This window comes from Diadema antillarum, unplaced genomic scaffold, assembly GCF_040938485.1.
Source record: "Diadema antillarum isolate AM-2024a unplaced genomic scaffold, OU_Dant_1.0 seq00001502_RagTag, whole genome shotgun sequence".
In the NCBI taxonomy this organism is placed as follows: domain Eukaryota; kingdom Metazoa; phylum Echinodermata; class Echinoidea; order Diadematoida; family Diadematidae; genus Diadema; species Diadema antillarum.
The window spans coordinates 137,828-162,367 of record NW_027272236.1 but is presented as its reverse complement, the minus strand read 5'-3'; the positions used below and the strand labels follow the sequence as shown (position 1 = coordinate 162,367).

The 24,540-nt window shown below is 38.0% G+C and overlaps 2 protein-coding genes across 2 annotated transcripts; one reads left to right on the top strand and one right to left on the bottom strand.

Moving 5' to 3' along the window:
• Nucleotides 1–436: 436 nt before the first annotated feature.
• LOC139710118 (NTF2-related export protein 2-like) lies at nucleotides 437–6,911 on the top strand. The gene is made up of 4 exons (XM_071622052.1): nucleotides 437–513; nucleotides 3,197–3,286; nucleotides 4,498–4,642; nucleotides 5,941–6,911. The coding sequence occupies exons 1-4, from the start codon at nucleotides 490–492 to the stop codon at nucleotides 6,099–6,101; spliced, it is 420 nt and encodes a 139-aa protein (XP_071478153.1). The 5' UTR covers nucleotides 437–489; the 3' UTR covers nucleotides 6,102–6,911.
• Nucleotides 6,912–15,621: 8,710 nt separating this feature from the next.
• On the bottom strand, nucleotides 15,622–22,030 carry LOC139710117 (protein SGT1 homolog). Its single transcript, XM_071622051.1, has 7 exons — nucleotides 21,964–22,030; nucleotides 20,931–21,089; nucleotides 20,055–20,151; nucleotides 18,463–18,570; nucleotides 17,643–17,730; nucleotides 16,633–16,832; nucleotides 15,622–15,739 (listed from the first exon to the last, which is right to left on the bottom strand). Exons 2-7 carry the CDS (start codon nucleotides 21,041–21,043, stop codon nucleotides 15,632–15,634), a joined length of 714 nt encoding a protein of 237 aa, XP_071478152.1. The 5' UTR covers nucleotides 21,044–21,089; nucleotides 21,964–22,030; the 3' UTR covers nucleotides 15,622–15,631.
• Nucleotides 22,031–24,540: the final 2,510 nt, after the last annotated feature.

Genomic DNA, 24,540 nt, shown 5'->3' with positions numbered 1-24,540 from the left:
TCTGATATTAAATCAATCATTTGGGGTATATTTATTCGCCATTTGAGACAACTCGCCCTCGGACCCAAGACAGCTCAAAAATCGAGGGCGAGCTGTCTTCGGGGTGACTTGTCTCGAGGGCGAGTTGTCTGGCGCCCGGATACAACGTACGGGGAACGTACAACGTACGGTGGCAACGGTGATCCTATCGCGTCGGCTAATCGTACACCTTTACTAGTTTGCAGGCACAAACCCTTGTTGGTCGTAAAGGAGTCTGCGCCAAGACTACTACATGCACCACTTTGGCACTGTCCCATAGGCCCTGTGTTGAAGCTTCGGAGAGGCTGCAGTGTAGTGTTGCGTGTATTAGTCTTGGCGCATGCAGACTCCTATACGACCAACAAGGGTTTGTGCCTGCAAACTACACCTTTACCGGGGCCATTCATTCCGTGGCAAGCTGCAGACTGAGACAGCAGGCGCTAGAGCAAGGCCCATGCCCAGCAGCGAACGATGGCACTCTCTTCTACTTCCGCAGTAAGTGGTTTTCTTATCAATATCAGATTTACTTATTCAAGAGCCGAATAACTTGGGTCCATGTCAGTCATGGACCCAAGTTTAATGCAGGTTGACAAATTGATAGCTGAATGACAGATACTAGTAGCTCCCATCATCGCGCTAGATATGGTGTAGTCCCACAAGTTCGAATCGGTGTTAGAATTGTCCCAGTGTGTCAAGGTCTCGGAGCGGAGGTTGCATTCATCAGCCTTGACCTTGTGTGCCAGTAGTAAATAGGGCCTAGCTACCTTGATACCTCAGGGGTGATGCCAGTAATCAATTTTGACCTGAAGCAATGTAGCCAGCTAGTTACTTATACTAGTCCGGGATTTTGGGTGGCTGGCCAGCGGACCATACGAACCCTGTACCTTGATGCAGTGTAGCAGCTCGAGCTGAGCTGTGTGTAATGAGGGGGTGCCATTCTGGCATTCAGTGTAGATCTGCTAAATATGTAATTTTACAACTGTCGACAGTCTCACTAATACTCACTATAAATCAACAGCTCTAACACTAACAGGATCAATCACTCATCATCATAGTCGTACAACAAAATGTGAGTAGACTTACAGTAGACCCCTGAGTAGTACTACTAGTAGTAGTAGTAGTGCTCAGTGCAAGTAACAACAGAGTACATCCTCCTACATGGTGGTAGATCCAACAGGAGAAGTGATACAGGTGACTGACGGTCATCTATGACTATAACAATTTCTCTTCTTAGCTCTGGTGTCATTTTGAAATTGCTTTCTCGTAGAGCAAAACATGTGAAGCGTAGCATAGGCACCTTCTTGACTTAAGTAATGTTTGTCTGCATGTAGGAAACATTAACTAGATTTTGACACAGCACTGTTGCTGTACACAAGTGCTTCGCATGGCATCTGCTCAGGCTCAGTTCAGGCGATCGGACCTACACTTTTACACTCCGATCGCGTGAACTCCTGATTATTCAAAATGGCCGTCAATGAAAGACGATATACTGTTCACACACACTGCACATAATCTTCGTTTTCGGTGAGTTATGAATTGTATATGTCAGTATCAATAACATAAATATGAAGTCTAATTAATTAAGATTTTCTTTAATAAGTTTGAGGTGAAAAAAAAATGATGTCGAATATCAAAACTCAACGTGATCGATATGTTCGCTTTGTGTTGGCTTTGTTGTTGTGCACCATCCTGATACGGCCCTGTCGCGTTTTCTACAGCGACTGGGCTGTGGATAGTTGCTCAGCCCCTAGAGCCTCATCACAAGGGGTAGAGTTTACCCATGTTCTATGAAACTTTGTTGTTTTTCAATTGAATGGCTTAATTTTGATGAGAGAAGATAACAGCAGCTCTAAAATTCTATTCAGCATTGTGTTTTATAGGGTCTAAGGTAATTACCCCCTGGGCAATTACCTGGGACCCTCCCTGTGGCCCTAATCCTAATCCTGGACCTAATCGTAACCCTACCCCAAACTCCTAACCCTAAACCTAACCCCAACCCTAATCTTTACTCTAACCTTACTATTAACCTGTTTTTTGCCCTCGGGGGAAATTGCCCGGATACGGTTTTATACCATTTCTAGACTTAAAGGTGAACATGCGTAACATGGACAGACCAAAATGTGACGAGTTGCTCTGTCCATGTTACATGCGTTCACCACTAAGTCTAGAAATGGTATAAAACACAATGTTCTATAGACATTTACAGCTGTTATTATCCTCTCTCAACAAAATTACACCATTTAATTGAAAAACAAGGTTTCACTGAGCATTCGTAAGTTGACCTTCATATGTTAGTACATGGATTTCTGTCTGGGACAGTGTTACATATGCGTTCACCCAAAATTTTTCATTTTGGCAAAAAATTTTGATAGATTGCTTGTTCAAAGCACTTTGGGGGCAAAGTTATCTCTCATTAAAGTGTTCTAGAAGATCAGATTGTGTTTGGGGTAATGCACATTGGAAACAGAAAATAAAGAGACATCCCTGAAAAGTACCCTTTTACTGTGGAAATGCCCAAATACTTAAGCTCTCATGTCTCCTGAAATGGTATTTACTGAAAGACACATGTCACGATGCACAAATCACTTGAACAAGTCATGGCGATTCGTGTAAAAGAAACACTGCACATTGTATGCTTGATTAAGTAAATGCTGAAAAAAAAAACCAAACTTCTATATTGATACAAGAATTTCAGGAGCATTTTTACAAGATTTCCCCACTTTCTTGCAGTCAACTTTTAGATGCAATGGATTAGGGAGGATTGATAAGCAACTTCTTATTGATGCTAGTGATTGAATGTGCAGAGCAAACACAGATTGGACAAAGTAAATTGCAACCACAGTTTCACAGTCATGTGACACTATACCAAATATACAGTGTATGCTAGCAGTATTTTGTCAACATTTGAAAAACAGTCACAATGGGCACTCTTTAAAAAAAATTGCATAAACAGTCTGTGTGGACATTTTGATGTACAATGTATGTGAATGAAATGTTGGGAATGGGTCAAAATCTTTGTTCACTTTTCCCCTGTTTCAGGAGTCATTTACCCTGTCTTCTGTGCATGGCAAGATAAACCAGCAAGCATTTGCTGATTTATGATTATGTTGATTGACATTAACCTTTTGCATTGACATTGATGTGTTTGACCATTTCAATATTTGCCCATCTTTTGAAGACCCAGGAATTTTCTGCTACTGGTCAGGCATGTGAAGCTGGAGAGCAGTTCTACAAAGTCTTCTATGAAACCTTTGACCGCAGGAGATCGGTAAGCCAATTTTTGGCACCACCAAGACAAAAATGCCCCTTGGCCAGCACTATTTTAGATGCATTATGGGATAGCTTGGTGGCAAAGTTGGGGCCAATCTACAATGAAGCTTGCATCTTGCTTGCCAGGCCAGCATGTTAAAAACATACATGGGAGTATAGAGAGTGATATACGCATATTGCATTATAGCTAAAACAAATAAATTCACTACTTTCATCACTATTAGTGGAACTTTACTGTTTTGATGCCTTGGAGTATTTTTCATGCATGCAGGAAAACTGCTATGACATACATTGTTACATTGTACAATGCATTTGTTCAAACTTCCTGCGCTTCCAGCTATCTAGTTGTTGTTGTTTTTTTCATATCCTTTTTGTTTTTCTGTTATTCTGTTACCGTGGTACAAAAACATGTGGAAACTCCTGCACAGTTTAAGATAAATATTCAACAATATATTGTACAATGTAATGGTGGACTTGAGATATATCTCAAGTCATTATGCTTTCCAGGTTCAGATAATTGATAACATTTTGAAGTAATTTTCAAGACCAAACAAGTTCTTCATATCAAAGGTTGATAGTGTACAGTCTTTTTCTTATTGCATTAATAAATTACTATTTTTGTTTTGTTAATTGCACTTGTCTATGTGATAATTTCAGAACGTTTTGGCTCTATATTTTAAAGTGTTTCATCGCTTTTAAAAACAGCATGAAGTATCATTCATAAATTATTCAAACAGGTACAGTGAGTTTACTTTTGAGGAGGAACACACATTATAACTGTTATGTTTCAATTTGGTTGTAACATCAAGCTACAACAACTATGTGTAGTATAATATTTCGCTGTGTTTTCATTTTGTGAATTTTTCAAGTTGACCAGTATTCGTAAAAGGAACTACTCCCCCTAATATTACCACCTGCTAAAGACAAATGCTTGGCATAGCTTCTCCAGGATGGAAATTTGCCAACTCTCTTTGTTTGGGAAGCACTAATATTTCTTTCACCTACCCTTCATGTGGTTCTAGATTGCGAAGTCAACCACCTCCCACTTGTCTTACAAGTCCCAATTTGCACAATACTTCACTTTAGAGATACTGTATACAGCATATGCAATATCTAGAAACAGGATTGAGTGTCAATAGAAATACTCAAGATCAAGTGAAATTGACCTTTATTGGAATTATTTGTTTCTTACATGATGTATACAAACAGTTGCTTGGAAAGCTGTACCTGGACAGTGCCACCATGGTGTGGAATGGGAATGGAGTGTCTGGCTCAGCAGGCATTATGGAGTTCTTTGAAAAGCTGCCTGTCACGGAGCATACTGTGGACACATTAGACTGTCAGCCCATACCAGGTATGTAACAAGGCATCCTTTTATGACTTAAAAGAGAGGCAACGAACTGTAGATTGATATCGATTCTTGTTTGATTGACTCAAATAGCTTGACTGCTTTTGAATCAGGCTTGGTTACATTCTTGGCCCAGCCCTCCCCATCTGCCTCAACCATTCTCTCCCCCCCCCCCCCCCCCCCCAACACACACACACACACATTTGGTATTTGTGATGAAAGTGTTATCATGACTCACACCCTTTGAAATCCAGATAGACATGGGTATTGAGAAAATGCAGCAATATTAGTAAAACACAGCAGTGAGAGTTAGAGGAAAACTTGGACAATCCGTTGAAAAGTTATGAATTTTCAAATTTTGGGTGCCGCATCGCTGAATGAAAAAGCAACATTTAGTAATGTCATTTTCTTTTTTGAAAATGATAAACAAAATATAAGGAGAATTTTGCCAAACTTTATTTTCTGCAAGAAGTATGCATTCCCAGATGTTTTATTAAAGTATGTGAAGGGTAATACTATTCGCCATTTTCAGAAAGAGGTAAGTCAAGTACTCTTCTATTGTGCAATAAAAGTGAAAATATGTTGAATTTTCAATATATTTTTTGCTTTGTTTTCCATATGTGACATCACAAACTGTTGTAGTCTTCTCACCCAGAGATGCCTGCACCAAAACTTTAAAAATAAGTGTAACTTTTCAACGGATTGTCTGATTTTCTGCAAACGTTCACTTCTGTGTTCTACTGAATTGCTGCATTCATGCAATCCACATGTATATTTGGGTTTCATTTCCCCTTATATTCTGCAATATAACTGACAATCAAACTACATGAGCTATCGATGACACTTGACAGATAAGTGATTGTGGAAGGGTTAATAAAGGCATTTTTTACCACTTGCAGATGAAACAGAAACCTAGCTTTAGTGCTTCAGAATGGTTCTAAAATTTGAGTTGGGGATAGAAACAGCCAATGTAAAAATGTTAATCGGTATAATCATAAGTATTGTTAAATATGCAAAATGTGAACAATAGTTATGATAAGATTGTTTCTAGAATAAACCATTGACAGTTATGGTTTATTGAGATTAATAGTGATATCTCTTTGTATTTTAGGCTTTATTGCCAATTTTTTATATGGTAGGATGTATTGTGATACAACAACCCTACTGTACACAGATGCATCACATGTGATTTAACTCCAACATTTTTAAAATCACTGTCCCAATGGTAAACAATACATTTAAATAAATGCAGTGTAATTGAGAGTTTCACCACCAGTAATCGTTTCCTTTTTTTGAACCTGCAGAGGAGATGACGGACAACCAGACTTCCGTCCTCGTGGTGACCAGCGGCAAAGTGAGTTTCCAGGGCAGTAGAAACTTCCCCTTCAATCAGAGCTTCATCTTGACAAAGACGCAGACGGGCGTGTGGAAGATAGCCAGTAATTGCTTCAGATATGAGGAATGAGAAGAGACTGTTACCATGGTGATCCCATCACTCATCACCAAGACTGCAAGAGAGCTCTTGGCAGCCGCATCTCGTGTCTCGTCTACCTGTAGACAGTCAGAGCATGCCACCATTCAGGTTACAGACAGAGTGGACGCGACCCACAGGAGACAAGAATAGTACAAGCAAGCAGTGATTTGTGTGCAGTCTGTAAGGCTCCTTACCTTGAGCCAAGACTATCGCAGAGGTGATGAGAACTCGCCGTGGATGGTTTTGAGTGTGAAATAGTGACAGCAGAAGATGTCTGGTAATTCAGCTCTTGTGCCTGTAGAGGCCATATCTTGTAGGCTGTCAGGGAAAATGGGCCTCAAGTTTTCTTGACACAGGAGACTTACTGCCCTCTACTGCTAACCACCGACGGCCACTGCAAAAACATGGCCGTTTGATTGCAACCAGAGAGAATTTTACACATTTGTGGTCAGTCTTGTTGTTTTGAAATGAAATGAAATGAAAATGAAATGAATGTCTGTGTAATGCAGGTCATTAATGACTGTGGTATGCACCATCAGAAAAGTTCTAACTTTGCTAGAGACTGTGTGCTGTGTCCTGATTGCTTCTACTTGTCCACAGACATTTGTCTGTGTCAACAGACTTGTTTCTGTTTCTGCCAGAAATATCTTTCGTGTAATGATGTGGATACACCAGAATCTTGGGGAAGGATTTTCAGAGAATCCACTTTTATGAGGTTAAACCCTTGGGCCAAAATTTCTTTCACATCTTCATCTGCAGTGATGCGTGATTTCTATTATGATGCAATATTTAGGCTCTAAAATACAGAACAAAGAAGATTTGGGTGCAGCTTACATGTATCAAAAGGTAGACAGGAGATAAATATACTTTGTAAGTGTTTAGCCAATCACACAAGTCGAACACCAGGGTTGTTAAACTCTTCATAACAATCTTTACATGATTCATTATACTTCTGGTACAGCTGTAATGTAAATGTTCTGGAGGTTATATCTATTTTGGGTTTGCAACACAAGCCACTGTGGAATGGTTTACTTTTTATTTGAATTCATTCTGACCCTAAAAAGGTGCTAGAAATTAAAGGAAACGGTACTTTGATTGATCAGTGTTTGCAAGAAACCTAAGCACATGTCATATTTTGAACACATCTGTGTCTTTTGAAGGTATGGGCCTATGTGACTTTATCTCGCAGAAATCTTCCGCTCTGAGAGAAAATCCCTTTGAAGTAGGTCATATATGAATTTGAATCACAGTACAAGCTGTACATATGATATTTGTGTGAAAAATGACCCAGGAATGCATTTTTTTTTCTACTAATGAGCACATGACAGTCAAAGCTGTAGGAAAAGAGATCACATCTAAGTTAAATGTTTGATTGTTGTCACAATTCTCAATAACAACTTGATATTCATATTAGGTGCGTGAAGACAGACTCTCATATTTACATGTGTGGTTTAGAAAGACCACAAACAATGATCTAACTTTATTTTCGATGACAGGGAGGTTGCAGTGTAAATTGTCTCATCGAGCATTTGTTGTGTTTGTTCTTGGTAGCCTAAACTGTAAAGGTGGTAGCAGCAGCAGCAGTACTTTTAGTTTGTCGTCTTACTTTCTTCTTGGTGATGATATCGCCCTCTGGTGGCTCTGCTAAATGACCTTCCCCTGAGCACTTTGTAGCATTGTACTTGACCGAGGGAGATCAGAGCGCTTGACCACCAATCATAATGTGACATTCATTCCTGACAAAATCATGCCTTTGTGCTATTTGGTGTTTCTATGGCAGTATGCTATATGTGTCCCCGTTTGTCATGAATCCTGTTATTTTCTTCGATGTGAGAAAAGGACATTTACACAAATGTTTTTTTTAATGTGTTTTTCAAAGGAAAACAGTACAGTATGTAATAAAATGACTTTTGATATCAAGTACACTTCTGTATTGAGCTTGTTCTGTACTTTTCATTATTATCATACCATTTTTAGAGAATCTGGCAAAGAAACAACCATTATGTGTATATTGCATGGGATTTAACCCTAAAAAGACTGGGCAATTTTGGTAGCTCAAAAGACGGGGGGGGGGGGGGGGGGGGGGGCTAAAGGCCCCCCCCCCCCCCATAAGATCTCGGCCATGGATCGCGCGATCGCCGCGGAAATTTGTACAATGGTAGTGTGCGATGTAATCTACAAGATCGTATATTCAAATTTTCCAAAATAGTTTTCTTTTATTTTATTTTGATTAATTATGCTAATTTATGCGAGAAATCAGACTTTTTGATCTAAATCAGTAAATAAAGCTCCAAAAGTGCTCATTTTTGGTCTAGATATTCTTTGTGGCATTCTTAGCAAATGTACTTGAAAAAAAATTTGGTATCAAAGTTAATTTCTTATCTATTTTATTGTTTTATGAATTTCTTATGTATTTCTTTGTTTTTTCGACCTTTTGTTTTTTGTTGTTTTTTTCAGCAAAATTTGTGGCAGACCCTTTTTGAAGCATAATACTACTAAAACAAATTGATTTTAGCCATTGAGAGAAAAAATAAGCATATTTATATGAACCATGTGATAAAACTCAATTTGTATTGACTTTGTACACAAAATCACATTTTTTGAGCCATTTTCGGTCTCACGTGCATGTACAAAAAGTTATGTAACTTCAGAACCGTACCCCCGGGCGTCACAAATTTGGTGTCAAAATGTGCAGGAAACTGGAAAGAAAAAAGTCATAGAGCATCGCGGAGAGAGCATTGCGTGTTGCAGAGTAATCGCGCGAAATGTTGAGGGGGGCCTTTTATACCCCCCCCCCCCCAGTCTTTTAGGGTTAAATAGTTTTATTGAATTGTGACCTGTTACCAGACCTGAAGCCTGATAATTCCCAAATATTGAGATTTCTGACTTTCTTCTAGCTGGATTTCTGAGACTCTAAGCCTTCCTCTAATGTACAAGCTGTATCATTTCTTAACCCTATTCTAACTGGGGGGTCAATTTGACCCCCCCCCCCCCTCAACATTTCGCGCCGCAATTCCGCAACGCGCAAAGATTTTGCTGCGTCGTTTCATGACTTTTTTCCTTGAAGTCTCCCACATATTTTGAGACCAAATTTGCGATGTCCGGGTACACCGTTCTGAAGTTGCGTAATGTTTTGCGTATGCATGTCAACCCGAAAACAGCTCAAATTCATGATATTGTGTGCAAATCCAATGCAAATTGTGTTTTTTGGTTAAATTGATATAAATTAGATTATTTCAACTTTTAACCGTTGAAATCAATCAATTTTAATGTAGATAAGCTTGAAAAAGTGCCTGCAACAAATTTTGGCCAAAAAACAATAGAAAACAAAAGGTCAAAAAACAATGAAATACATAAGAAATTAGCAAAACAATAAAAAACAAAAGAAACTGATTTTGATTGTGCTACTTTTTTTACAAGAAAATTGTTCAATGTGTCTTGAGGAACTCTTACACAAAAATTTAGCAATCATTCAGTCTTAATGGAGTTATAGGTGAAAATATGATTTCATGCGTAAATTTGCATAATTAACTAAAAATAGAAAATCAAAATTTTTCTTTTGTATGACCATGTAATCTTGTAGTTGACATCCTGCTGTATGTTCAGGCAAAATTTTGCGGCGATCCCGCGATCGGCGGCAGAGATCTGAAGGGGGGGGGGGTCAAATTGACCCCCTCCCCAGTAAAAACTTGGTCTCAAATAGCCCAGTTAGAATAGGGTTAAAATTCTGTTTTTAATTCCACAGTCCTACCGCAGAAACAAGAAGCCATCTTCCAGGCAGAGATCTGAGAGAGCAAGTTGGAAGTTCCACAGACCAATCGGAGCATGCATGAAGTTACAGATTTAAACATACCTGTGTGCTTGTCAACCAAAAAACAGTGCAGTACAGTAAGACACTTCATAAATGGCTTCAAAGTACTAAACATTCTTTAACTCTAAAATTTTTTAAACTTCTTACTTTAAAAAGTTTTAGAACAAAATATCAGTTTGTCAGCCGCATCGTCTTATTGTGCAGTTTTTCTCAGCTTGAATGCATCGGACTGTATTTCGGTAAACTGGCAAAGAGTCACTTGTGTATTCAGGTTCTAAGCATTGTACTTCCCACAGGTCAGTGACAGCTCATCTAGTTCTGTCCAAGACTTGCCCAACAAAGCAACAACTAAAGTATGCAAAAGCTGTTTCAATGGCCGAAATTGCCCTTTGTGTTGAATAGGAATTTACTAAATAGACCATTTGATATTAGGCTGTTGGAAAGTTTTAGTAGATTATTCTGATTTACAGATATGGCTGTATTTTTTTAATTTTCTCATTAGCATCATTTAGCTGATCAGAATCATTAGCAATTTTTTTGTCTGCTTTACAGCTTTTGTGAATCTCATTAAAACTAAATCTCGGTCAATATCCATTCATTGCTTGTTGCTTGGTACTTGTAGGACAAGATTGGAAAAGCTTTCTTGTATCAGCAGCACCAGTAGTACACCAAGAAGCCAGCCTGAGTCACTTGCACTGTATGCCAGTTTCAGAGTATTCTTCCTTCCTTTAGCTTTTTCTTTTGAATTCTTCATCAGAAATGAAATTTAAAATAATAGAAATAATAATAATAATAATAATAATAATAATAATAATAATAATAATAATAATAATAATAATAATAATAATAATAAAATTATCGTTATTATTATTATATATTATATACATTTGTATTATATTATATTATATATCATATCTATTATATTATATTATATTATACATTATATTATTATAATACATGTACATTAAACACGGGTTTGACTAGAACTGTAAATCAATAAGAGACTTGTTAGCCATGGTGCCATCACCCCATCAACTTTGTATAATAATGGTTGCACAAATCAAAACTTTACAATTCCATAACTTAGTTCAATTTGAGGAAATCCTACCACAATAGCTTTGTTTCTACTCTATTCGCGAAAACCAACCGGGACACCAGCATGATTGGAGGCCGACCAAAATATGAGAACCATGAAATACAGTACCTGCCAATGGACAACCACACAGAAAGAAACAGGGTTCAAAACAAGACACAAAAGTTGCATGAAAAATGTGACACAAGCAAGTTCATATTTAATAGCCAGAACATAGCTGATCATTGCAAATCCACACTTGTTTTCATTGAGAATTTGACCTTTGACGTTATCCTCTAACAAGGATACAAACTGTCTTCATATACAACAGTTTTACCATGGAAGATATGATGAGGAGATAAAAGTAAACTGGTAATTGAAAAAAAAAATGGTGGGAGGATTAATCTCCACATATGCAGGGTAGAACAAGGTCAGTAGAACGGTAGAATCGATAGAGCAAATCCTACAAGTGTGAAATTACTAGATTCCAGTGGGTTGCTCATGACTGACTGTAGAGCTGATTTGATTCACCCATAAGAAAGAAATCAGGACAATACAGTTGTACAAGTTTTGCTAAAAATCAAATAGTTCCAATTGATTTCAGTTCTCCTGTCACAGGTCTACTTAAGCATATGATACAATGGGGAAATTTCATCATGCTCTACACTTATTTCTTGATCAGGCAATTCTCAAGTCATCTTTTGATTCATTATCGAATGCATGTATTGTAGTCAATTTTCAATCCAAAAACTACAGATTGTAGATTCCTCTAAAACATGGTTAGCTGTGACATTGCAAATGAGGCTAAGAGATGTAAAAGAAATCACAAAGGATGGATAGATACAAAGAAAGCACTGCAAGTTATCTTTAAAGAAGTACGTTTCCTTACTTGGCGCATGGCAATGGATAGAAAGCAGGTCTAAATGTCAATGATACACCTATGAAGGTGGAAATTATTATGGAATTGAATAATGACTTGTTTTATGTGGCCAAAATGGAAGCAAGAAATGCTCAAAAGAAGAAACACAAACTTTTAAGCCCCCTCAGAAGATGCAATGAAGATAAAGAGCTTTGCCAAGGGGTGCAACTACTGCTGTCAAAGTACTCAATAAACCTCACAATTGACAGGTCTTGTGCACTGAGCAACAACAGCTTGTTCTGTTATCATATTTATCCTAATACTATTCTATTCACCAAAAGCGTTATGTATAAAATGGAGACCATAATATTAATAAAAATGCTATTTCAAAGTGAGAAAAAAAAAATCATGTTATTGTGCAAGTCCTAGCTACCTATACAGGGGTATGTTTGCTGGCACTTGTAGTTTCATTACCAGTTTCCAGCAAGTTTTTACAGTACTGTACAGTACTATTCTCCCTTGTTTACAAGATCCAAACTATATAACATATACACGATCAACAGTACTTGAGGAGTGTCCCATACTAGAGCATATGTTGCCTCATCTAGGGCTCCAGTGCTGAATCATCTGATCTGTGAGGGGGCACCATTCTTGGCTTTTGTAACTAATCCTCCCTATCGCATAAGGTTCTCCGAATCGCTCTAATATTGTACCTTTAATTCTTGGGATATAAACTTCCAGTTATGACCACGCGATGTGTAAATGTACGCTTTAATGCATACTGAACACCAAAGTACTAGCGAGATTGCAAATAATAGTTATTTTCTAATCTGTAACTTTACACTTGATAAATGGGATTCTTCTGCGAAGCATCCCAATGCTGGGCCGGATGATGCCACACAAGGAAATTATAAAAAATATCCATAGATGAAGGACGTGACATGGGTGAAGTTCGCAATAGACAGAGTTCAGCGGAGTGTGTGGAAAAATCTACTTCACAAGAAAGACCACTTCGACCTGAAGTCAAACTCGCCAATTTGCTCGAGACATTTCCAGAAAGGAATGTACAATCAAAGATCCTACGCTACGTAGGAGCTTTGGTATGATATTCCAGAACTGCAAAACCGGAAGTTCAGCGTATACATCCCAAAAGCGATCTATCAGATATCAGTATCCCGATGTGATATTGTTTGATATCGGCTATATGCGATAGGGAGAATTGCCCCTAAAGATCAGCAATCCCACAGTTGCATATTACAAAAGTAGACTCACTGCACAACTTAAGTATATTATACCCCCATTTCTGTGTGAATACTGTGGGTTTATCCCACTGCATTCATCTAACTGCCTAGACAATGCAACAGCCTCCTGTAGCTTTCTGGGTAACATACAGATAAAATTTTGAAGGAAACATCACCCCATAGGTGATATTGAAAGAAAGGCCTCTATGCATAGGATACCTGACAATATTACCCTCCTCAGGCCAAATATTTTCTAGTATCCCATTTAGTAGCAACCAATATAACACAAATGCCTGAAACCCATCACCAAATATAACATGGCAACAATGAGATATGATTACATACTGCAGCTGATAACTTTTTTTGAGATTACAATACAATGAAACAAACATTGAGGGATAATCTTTCACCCTCTGATTCTATTGTGCATTCAACTATTATGCAACTGAATTCATATTTTGCATATCCGGAACAAAACACCACAAAGAAAAAAAAAATTGGAATGTTGCTGATGCAGAGGCAACTGTGAATCTTGTACAACTTTTCCTTGTGGCTACTGGAACATAATGTAAAACCAGTAATTTTAAAAGGCATGAAACTTTTGTCAATTTCACTTGCCAATGTCACAAGGAGACAAGATCTGCAAAAGTAAAATGTGCAAGATAGGTTTTGAATGAATCATATGCAATGCATTGAATGCCAGTGGCAATTTGCAGAAGTTTCAGGCCGCTAAAAAAGGCCTTTAGCTCCAATCTGAAAAAGTTTCACACCAAGAATGTCTCTAGTTTTACTGTAGCCTGCTTAATGCATTACCAGTACACTGTTTGAATTCAAATGTGAATTGTGATTTTTTTACTTTTTATTTTCTTTTTATGCAGCCATTAAAGAAAACAAATGAATGCTTGCAAGAAATCAACCATGGGATGGAAAAGTGCCCTCCAAAGGACTAGACCGTGAGGATGAAGTACCTTGCAAGAGGCATAACCGTTACAACCAGGGGGCTCAAACTAGGGACCTCACAGTGGAAAGTCTATGTTACTATCCACCAAGGCACAACAGCTTCTACTATAATCATTATAGTATTGAGCCCCCCCCCCCCCCCAAAAAAAAAAAAAAAAAAATCAACAAAATCAACATAAAGGAAAGACAAACCATCACAAACATAATTCAGGAATCCCAGTTTTCAAGGAAAAGCCTAAAAGTTCACAAACTTTTATGTACATCATTGCTTCATGTATTTCAGGCCCTGTCATTCATTCTAACTGGCATCCCTAATAATTTCAGGAGTCCTACAGTTCTTCAGTTCATTCCAAAGTCTCATAGAATCAGTTTTTAAAGACTCAGATTATCTATGGCCCATGGGTGAACTGTCAAAATTTAGCAGACTCATAAAAAGTTCATGTTTTTGCTGGCGAACTCCAAACACAGTCTGCATTATCATTCCAGTATTTTCGAGCCATTTTGTTCTGATGTCAATGCTACTAACAATAGTATTGAATTGCAGAGCACCACCACCAATTCACTGGAGTAAAAGCAGTGTTTGATGTTGGCTATCATGACTGCTACACATATTCTTACATCATAAGTCATTATCATTTTTTTCCTTTCCTCAGATACAAATTTCAATGAGTATCTGTAAGTAATAGGCAGCTCTACTACAAAACACACAAAAAATTCCAGTCATTTTCTCAATATCATTAAGCCACCAGTACAGCCATCTTTTCCTAAAAATACAACCAAAATGGCCCTGTTCCTCTAAAATACCAAAATTACGCTCCTCACCAATGATTTCCTCTGCAAAGCTTCCACATAGCATCCCACTGATGACAGTGCAGCACAGCATGGTTGTCGCTCTGTTGTGTAAAAATCTGCATTCTGAACTCACATCTGTTTGGCTTTGTACAAAATAATCATCTTTATATATCAGGCCGGACTCAGAAAGTCTCATTCAAAGCACTAGTTAAAGGGTGTGTACAGTTCTGGTCGAGGTGAGGATTAAGCTTTTAACGTTTTGCGAGATATTCAGAAACACTCTATGAGATGTCAAATAGCATGCAATTCTAACGGGTATCAAAAGTTTATTTGATGAAAACTGGTTTTGAAATGGCTGAGATATCCAAAAACAAGGTGAAACTAAGTCTTTAAGAGATCCTAATAAAAGGTGTGGCCTGTCGCCTTTAATTATTATCACCTTTTTGGACATCTCAGCCATTTGAAATTCAATTTTCATCAAATAAACGTTGAATCCTTCTTAAAATTACATGCTCTTTCATATTTCATAAGATGTTTCTCATTATCTCACTTAGGAATGTTCAAAACATGAATCCCACCTCAACCAGTACTGTACAGTCCCTTCTGCCCCCCCCCCCAAAAAAAAATAATCATAATAATAAAGATAAAACAAATCACAGAGTCCGCGAAGGAAATGTTCACATGAGATGACACAACAGATGAGATTCCAGAAAAGGTCTGATGGCTGGCAGGAGGGCACAACACTATGAATCCCACTTCTTGTGCTCCATGCCATAGGGCACAACACTATGAATCCCACTTCTTGTGCTCCATGCCATCAGGTGGTTTGATCTCCGTCTTCTTCGATCCAATGTCCTTCCAGTTGGTGCTCAAGACTGTACCAGCTGACTCCATCTGTTGAATGGGTGAAGAAAATGGCACAGATGAGAGACCACATCATTAATGCAAGAGAACAGTCTCCCCTCATCCTCCTCCCCCCCCCCCCTCCTTCCTGCTTGTAATAAACACAATGACAAAACTATCACTGTCAGATTTAAGCATATTCATAGTAATCTGGAACCCAAGTTACCACCATTTGCAAAAGGCATCTTGTGTGTTGCACTGCTAGATCTACAAGCGTGGAAAATTTTCCCTAAAACATCAACAAAGGAGAAGTTGTTTACTTTGCAAGGGTTTTCCATAAGATTTTTTTTTTGTCAAACTATGCTGTTACTATGGCAATGCACTTGCTGCTCCTAAAAAAAAAGAAGAAAAAAAAACTCTTGCACTGCAATACCTCAGAACCAAAGTGAGTCTCTGATTTCATACAAACAGGATTATTTCACACACATTTTTGAAACAGTCAGACCGAGCATCTGAACGCCCAACTCTCCAAATGATCCAACCACATCCTGGCTACTATTTCTATAACCCCTACAAATTCTTTTTGGCAGGGGTATTAAAGGGGTGGTACAGTTTTGGTTGAATTTGGTTTTGAAATAGGTGAGATATCAAAAACCAAAGTTTAAACAAAGTGGTCCAAATAAAAGACAGGACCCACCCTCTATTAGGACCCTTTATTTGGATGTCTCAGCCATTTCAAAACCCCATTTCATCAAATAGAATTTGAATTCCTCTAAGAATTGTGTGCTCTTTCATATTTCATACAAGTGGTTTCTACTTATCTTGCAAAATGTTAAAACCCAAATCCCAATCTCCATCAGAACTATACCACCTCTTTAAAATGGTTCGATACAACTCTGCCAGCAAGTGTGCTAGGTTTTTCCTACTCGCCCGTAGGTACTTACAAATGACTTGTTCATTGCCTTCTTGGTCTCCTCATCTCCGCTGGCGTAGATCTTCTGGAAGAGGCTGTTCAGGGCTTGCTCTCCTTTGTTCTCCTCCTCCTCTTGCTTCTCAAAGTCGTGGGCGATCTTGTCCCAGTTCCGCGTCACATGACTCGAGGTTGGGTACTTGTGAATGGTGTCTTCGGATTCTGTTGCTGAGTCTGAGTTTAGCAGATATCAAATGTGATGGTCAAGCTTTGTCATTTGCTTTTAAATGTTTCGGACATTGAACAATATCCTTCCCGCAGCAATTCACAGATACTCATTTGGCTGGACAAAAACTACACATTAAAGAGCATATAAAACAAATCAACTACTGTATACGGCATATATTTCGTGACTCTAAATATTGGCGAATCGGGAATTCCTGACGATTTTGCAAGTGGTTAAATTCACGATCATGGAGCCCTGTACTGAACGGAGAAGTGTACACGCCTACGTCACATTCACATCGGGATCAGAGTCAATATTTTCATGTGTCTTTAATTCAGCGAATGACACCTGACTCGCGAAATTTGTGAAGATAAAAACCTAGCGAAATATTTGGCATATACAGTATATAGACACACCTGAATAAAATGAAATGTGTTGCTAAAATGCATAACATGCTTCAGCTTGCAACTGACTGTGAAAATAGCTGCAACAACAAAAGGACAGAAAAAACAATGGTACACTGAAAAATATGTAAATGAAAGATATTAGAACCATCATCTGTAGTAATGTGTGGTATCATATAAGACACCACAAGCAAATGATTTTGAAAAAGCATGTCTGCACAAGGACAGGCACACCCACATATACCCCCCTTCCCCCCCCCCCCCCCCCCCTGAAAACAAGTCCCAGGAATACTCTGGTAGGTGTCTATGGTGAATGCGTGCTATGGCAAAATCAGTCCATCCTCAACGGGGTAAAACAAACTGGGAGAGAAAGTGCAGAGACAGCCAACTGATGTTTGGAGAGCATGCTCTTACCTGGTAATTTTGCAACTTTGGGAACAGGGTCTTCCCCTTCCAGCTTGTTCCACCAGAGGCCTTCTTCCTTCTGGAGTTTGATTTCAATCTGATATAGAAGAGAACGCATGAAATGATGATCTCTTTGATCATCTGAAGCTTTATGCAGATAACCTCACATAAATAGCATACGAAATTCAGGCAAAGGTAACTCATTTCTGTTCATGATAAATGCAGGTGTAATTTGAAACTACAGACCCATTCATAAGAAATTCATAAGAATAAGAATATGAATATAATCATATCAAATGAAATAAACAAATCTGAACAATGTGAAAAAATGGTATAAAGGTACCCGGCCAGATGAGTACATGTTTCCCACTGACTTTAAGAATGCCACTGCAGCTTAATAATAATTATCCAATTTTAGTACTGAGAAAAAAAATGTAACAGAAGTATGCAAACAGAAATATTTCAAAATCAAAATATTACACTTATTAAATCCGGCAGTCTACTCTCCACACAACATCTCACATACAACAAAATTGGGAAAGTATTAATTTCAATATCAAATTGAAAAAAACAAAAAAAAAACAAATGATAATTTGATCTTAATCCACTTACCCCTCTGCTAAGTAACACAATGTCTGTCAAAGATGCTTACTATGAGACATACCCTAAGACAGGGGAAAAAAATATGTAATTTGACCCCCCAAAAAAAAAAAAAAAAAAAAAAAATCTTCTTTTGGTGTGTTTCCTTCTTTTCTTTCTGTTGGAAAGTAAACTAACAGGACCATTAACTACTTCAATTAAAAGAAAAATGTGAGCAGATCATGGGTACCTTGCTGCCAAGAACTTTTGTGCTGCTCTTTTCTGGAATGATCGGATGGGCTAGATCCAGTTCCAGACTGTAGTCACTGCCTGATGGCAATTTAACAGTAGCGCTCAGCTGAAAAGAAAAAAAAAGAAAAAAAGTTTTTAAAAAAAGTTAGGACCAAGAACCTTATATGGCTTTCAACTTGTTATTTGTTACTTGTTGCAGTAATCCCAATCGCAGCTCCAAGGAAGCTATAGACCGATTCTGTGACGCGCTATGTGTATTTTTGGCATGGGCAGCGCCATTACTGCGGTGTCTTAGCTGACCCCCCCTCCCCTCTCCCCCACCCCCTTCCGCGCGCGGAATGGAAAACTGATGCATGGTCGTTTTAGCCAACAGGCGTCTCGTACTGAGTGCACGAACGCTTGCTTAGTGCGTGAACCTTTGTTACAAGTGCGTGATAAACATGTTGCCCGGGGGTGGGGGAGAGGAGGGGGGGTCGGCTAAGACACCTCAAAATGAGCTCATGGCTGCGCCCAGTGCCACAAATTGTTTGCTGCCCTCAACGAACCCGAATCAGTCTATACTGGGATGCTCAACCTCTGGAGACCACAGACATACTGATGAACACTTCAAAGTAGAATAGAATAATTCAGAAAGCAGAAAAAAGGGAGAAACTAAAGCAAACATATCGTTTTAATAAAAATAATAAAGCAATGGGGCAATGGTACATACAAAGGATGCTATTCATGACATTTCATAAAATGAAACTTTTTTTTTTTCTAAAAGCATCTAGATTCTTCTCTTGGATGAGGACAATCACACCAAAGCAAGCAAAAGTGTAATATTGTTTGTGCTATATATTTAGCTAGTCTAATTTTACACAAATCTGGACTTCCTTACAATTTCATGAGTATTTAAATTTGCGCTCACGGAGAATAATAAATACATAAATGTATGTGTGCATGTTGCATTCATGTCAGAATCTGAGACATATTTTGGTGTTTTATTGATTAAAATCAATGAATAACATATTTTCTTGTTCGGAGCGATGTCACAGACAAATTTCATCATAAAACAATGGAAAACATTAAGTCGAAAAAACAAAGAAATACATAAGAAATTCAAAAAAACAATAAAATACTTTTTCTGATATCACAATTTTTTTTATTACATTTGCTAAGGACACTAAAAAGAATATTTACACAAAAAATGTGCCTGTTTTGAGCTTTATTTTGTGATTTATACCAAATAGTCTGATTTTATGCATCATCATGCATAAATTAGCATAATTTAGCATAAATGATGATTTTTTGAAAAATTAACTTCATGGTATATTAGATTACATCATAGGCAATGTGTGTGCCAATTTTCGTCGCGATCGCGCGGTCGACGGCCGAGATCTGGAGAGGGGGCCTGGGAGGCCCCCCCGGCTCTATCAACTACCTAAATAGCCCGGCCTAGTTAGGGTTAAGGATATCATACGGAAGATGTATCATTATAAATAATCATTCAGATTCGGAGCAACAGTCTGTGTTCAATAACTTTTCATCAGCGATTTCATCAGAAACAGAGGAAAGATACCAGCGAGAAATAGAGAGGACTGTTAAACTTACTGTTTTGCTTGTCAAGTCAACATGGACATCATCGGGTTTTGCTCTCTTGATGAGGATGCAAAGTGTAACACTGGAGTCTGCTTGGTACCAGTCATGTCTGCAATGCGAGGGAACAACAGCCTGGTTTCATAAATACCAGTACACTTGTTTGTGAAAATCTGCAACTTCTGTATTTCATTAAAGGATTATGCTCATTTGATTTTTTTTGTTGTTGAAAGTTAAGTAAACTTGAAAGCAAAGTCATATTAGCCATTCCCTGAAGCAACTAAACAATTCCACTAACTATACAGTTTCATAATGAATTGATCATCTGTAATTTATATATGTTACCTAAGAACATTCTGAAATAATCAACAAATCTCAATGAAACAGGTGGCAAACAGGTAGTTCATATTGGTATTACATTAGTGTTCAGGGCATATTATTGGGAGCTTAGTACACTGACAAATGTTGCAATTACCCTGTTGGATACCAGTTCTTAGTATTCCCAGGCTGGGGTAAATGGGAAGTATGTGTTAAAGAAAATCAATCCATCTTGAACGGGTTAATGTCATGATGTCTTTAACCAAGATCATCAGCTCTTAGTGTGCTCATGCACTTCATTGTACCTTGCCAAGCTACATGTATTTTTACTTTTTCATCAGCAGTAACCCAGAAATATGACCAAGTCCGAGAAAGCACATATCTGTAGTTTATGCTGCATTTATTATTCGAAATTTGTATCCCCTATGTAATATTGAACCCAATGTATTACTTATTTTTAATATATGATAAATAATTGGCAAAATTCTGTATTTTTAAAACACATTTTTTTTTTGTACATTTGATGGTTTCAACCAATCCATCTACCTCTCTCCAACATAGGATATGCAATACCTGTACTTTCTTGGGGCTGAAATTGTTGTCTTTGTGGAGTCTTGTTCTGCTGCTTGCTGCTGGTTCCCTTCATCCACTGGAATAGTTTCTCCAGTACCACTAGTTGATGCCATCACTAAGTACACGATGCTGGCACAGTAGCACTAGCACTAGTAGTAGCTGAGAACAATACACATTTCACATGTGAAATGAATGCTAATTGAATGTCAATAAATTTGTAACTTCATAAGGCCAAATGAGAGTTTGCATCACATCTTTATTGACCATGGAAAGCCAAACATAACCAAAGATCTTTGAAAGCATGGATCATTTGTTTTTGATGTGACCCTGTTGCTGAAGCTCGGCAAAACTTGGAGGAGAAAGTTGCAATTTTTATCTGTAAATCTTAAATTCATTTTATTTTGGGAATTTGTGATCACATTTCCGAATACTGCGCCGGTACTTGCAAACTTTATTTGTAATGTCTCCCTCACCATGCATTACTCACCTTTCACTTTGCAATAGGAAAAAGTCAAATTGAAAAATGAAAACTATTTTGCTGACCGAGCTGTAAACGGTTAGTGTAGCTAGTCGTCTGTATCTGTAGCTTTTGTTTAGAGGGTCTGTAATGAAGTTCACACAAGATCTGGACAAGCATGAAGAAGGGCCAACTTAGACCAGGGTCTCTGCATAATACATGTATGTAAATTACTCTGGAGTCTTAGATTCTCTATAGCTAGGCACCTATATAGGTCTAGTATTAGTAAATTACACTGTATGTAGACATGCAGTAGGCTAGACGCGTAGACGTAGCGTAACAGTTAGTCATCACGTCTACTCTACCTTTATTAATCTTGCATACCGAAAAATGCATATATGGGACTAAGAGACAGTTCTGCGTTCCGATTTGTTTGCGATAAAGAGCTAGATTTGAAACAAACAAGGTCAAAAGCATTGCCACAAGCACTATTAAAATATTTCAACGCCAAGCAGACTCGTACTACATGAATGAATAGAGGATTAACACGTTTCTGTGAATAACAGACTAACTTACATTTTTGCAATTTACGCTGCAGCCACACAGACTTCACACTTGCACTTGACGCGACGGGGATCCCCACTTGACGCGCGTACTTTTCGGTGTCTATCTAGTCTAGAAAGTTCCCCAATTCTCATACTCAGTATGCCAATGCATTGATTTACTAGTACATTCGTATGTACCCATGTGGGGGGGGGGGGGGGGGGGGCGTGTTTTCTACTTGACGTCTCAATACAAGAAGAAGAAGAAGAAGAAGAAAGAAAAAAAAAAGAGGTGGAGGACGAAGAGGAGGAGGAGGAGCGCCAAGAGGAGGAGGAGGAGGAGGAAGAGATGATTTAGAAGAAGAAGAAGAAGAAGAAGAAGAAGAAGAAGAAGAAGAAGCCATGCAAGAAGAAGAAGATAGAGAAGGAGGAGAAAAAGAAAAGAAGAGTTAATAGGTCCTAAGGCCTAACAATAGCAACATGTAGGCCTATATATACACACACACATCATGCTTTGACATCCATAGACAAATCAAACAGAAAAAAATTATGAAGTGCACTGTAACATTTTTTTATAGTGTGTGTGTGTGGGGGGGGGGGGGTGGGGGTGGCGGGGGTTCAGTGGTCAATCTACCACGCCCTCCTCCCCCCCCCCCCCCCCCCCCGCCTTACGGCCCCTCTCTTTGATGGGAGGGTTCTCGGGACGGACCGTTAATTGAACTGCATGCTCTCATAGATCAGGGGCGGAGGTCTCCCGCAAGCTATAATTCAACATCAGGCCCTATTTGGTAAGTGAGAGAATCACGCAACAATTGTAGAATTTGGATGTTTTCCTGCTTGATGTTAATAATACCTTCTTTGTTATCCTTCTATGTAATATCTGCCACCACTCCATTCATTGCCGTTCATTTTGTCATTGCCCGTTAGGTTAAATTATTCGCCTTCATATCACACATCAGTGAAGACGCACAAAAGGTGATCAACAGTTTTTTCTTATTTTTTCTAATTTTTTTTACTGAAAATTTCCCGAAGATTTCACCAAAAGTGTGCACCAGATCTTTGAATTTCAATTCTCAAAAACACTTTCTAATAATCTTCGAATAATTTAAGCTGGAGATGAGAAAGTCAAGCAATAATTTTAATACGGAATTCGGGAGTGGGAGTTTTTTTTTTCAATCTTGATGAATAACCAATGTATTGTCTTACATTTTCTATTCAAGAATTTGCCAATCCACATAAAGTGTGCACCAATCTATAGTTGAATGTCAATTCTGAAAATGCCTATAGCTCCCTCTATAGCGTGAGGAGGAATACAATGTCTCCAATACCGATGTCCTCCTACCTAGTAGACTTGCTAAGGGGATAAACGCTGCACTTTTTAGTACAAATGTCCTACTTGGCACAAATGTTCCCTAGGGCAACTGAAAAATTTTCATCTAAAGAGACACTCTGTATCTATGCAAATAAGCCTTAATTTGCATAATATATGCAGAATACATATTAAAATTATTTTAAAAATATATGTGCGTCCAGCAGAAATACCTATTTTGTTAGAAGTATTCTATAGAGTAAGTGGACACAATTCCTGCAAAAATTTATTTCATACCTATGTAAATAAACATAAAATTTGCATAATTACGGAAGTTATTGTGCAAAAATCTGCATTTCTGAGAGAATTTCTAAACTATTAAGCACTGGATCTTGTAGTACAAAGTTTGAACCTAGGATGGATGTTCCTTGGGGCAAAAGTAAATGATTCATCTGAAGAGACAAGCTGTCTCTATGCAAACAACCTGTTATTTGCATAATATGCATATCAATACCTATACATCTACAGATAATCAGAACAAACATAAAGCCTTAATGTGACAATGTCTTAAATCGCTTTGAACTTAATATCCAAAAAGTTAATAAAATAAGACAATATTCTCACAACAACACTTTTCAGTTGCTTAAATTGTTTCCATATTGTTTAATTAACTTAGGCATTTTATGCATAGATTATGTAAATAAGTACACCAGACGTGAAATTTTGAAACATATTGATCTTTGAAACAATTTTTGCTATCAATTTTCCCTCATTGCATAAATGCTTTGCAGGGTGGGAAAAATAGCAATCGATAGTGACACTCTTTAAGTATGATTATTCAAAGTAACATTAGGGCCTACATATTATGAACAGATGCCAATCGGAACAATATTGCTTACAAAAGGACTGTTTTTCCCTTGCAAACAGTACACAACTGAGGTCATCGTTAGAAAATCATCACAAAAAACACTACCATAGTGAAAGTGTGAATTCTGATTATCAATGTATTTTGTAGGCAACCAAGCTAATAAGAGGCTTTTTACATCAAACTGATTATAAACTTGTGCAAATTATGTGGATGCAAGGGTATCTGCACACATTAAGAACTTACAAGCTTGAGTTAGAAACAAAGTCTGTTTCTGAAAAATAAAAATGTTAACCCAGTATACCATGAGCTACTATGGCATGGAAACTATGCTAGGAAATTTATACACAATAACATTTTGATGCAAGGTCCCTAGTTGTGATTGTTTTCCCTTGGGATAATGTAACTCCCTGGCGGTCCAAAGAATGTTATATTCC

Coding starts and splice junctions, on each gene's coding strand:
- LOC139710118 (XM_071622052.1), top strand. CDS start 490: ATGGCACTCTCTTCTACTTCCGCA. Junction 514..3,196: donor CACTCTCTTCTACTTCCGCA/GTAAGTGGTTTT, acceptor CATCTTTTGAAG/ACCCAGGAATTTTCTGCTAC. Junction 3,287..4,497: donor CCTTTGACCGCAGGAGATCG/GTAAGCCAATTT, acceptor GTATACAAACAG/TTGCTTGGAAAGCTGTACCT.
- LOC139710117 (XM_071622051.1), bottom strand. CDS start 21,043: ATGGCATCAACTAGTGGTACTGGAGAAACTATTCCAGTGGATGAAGGG. Junction 18,571..20,054: donor TTGACTTGACAAGCAAAACA/GTAAGTTTAACA, acceptor TTTTCTTTTCAG/CTGAGCGCTACTGTTAAATT. Junction 17,731..18,462: donor CAAAAGTTCTTGGCAGCAAG/GTACCCATGATC, acceptor CTTCTATATCAG/ATTGAAATCAAACTCCAGAA.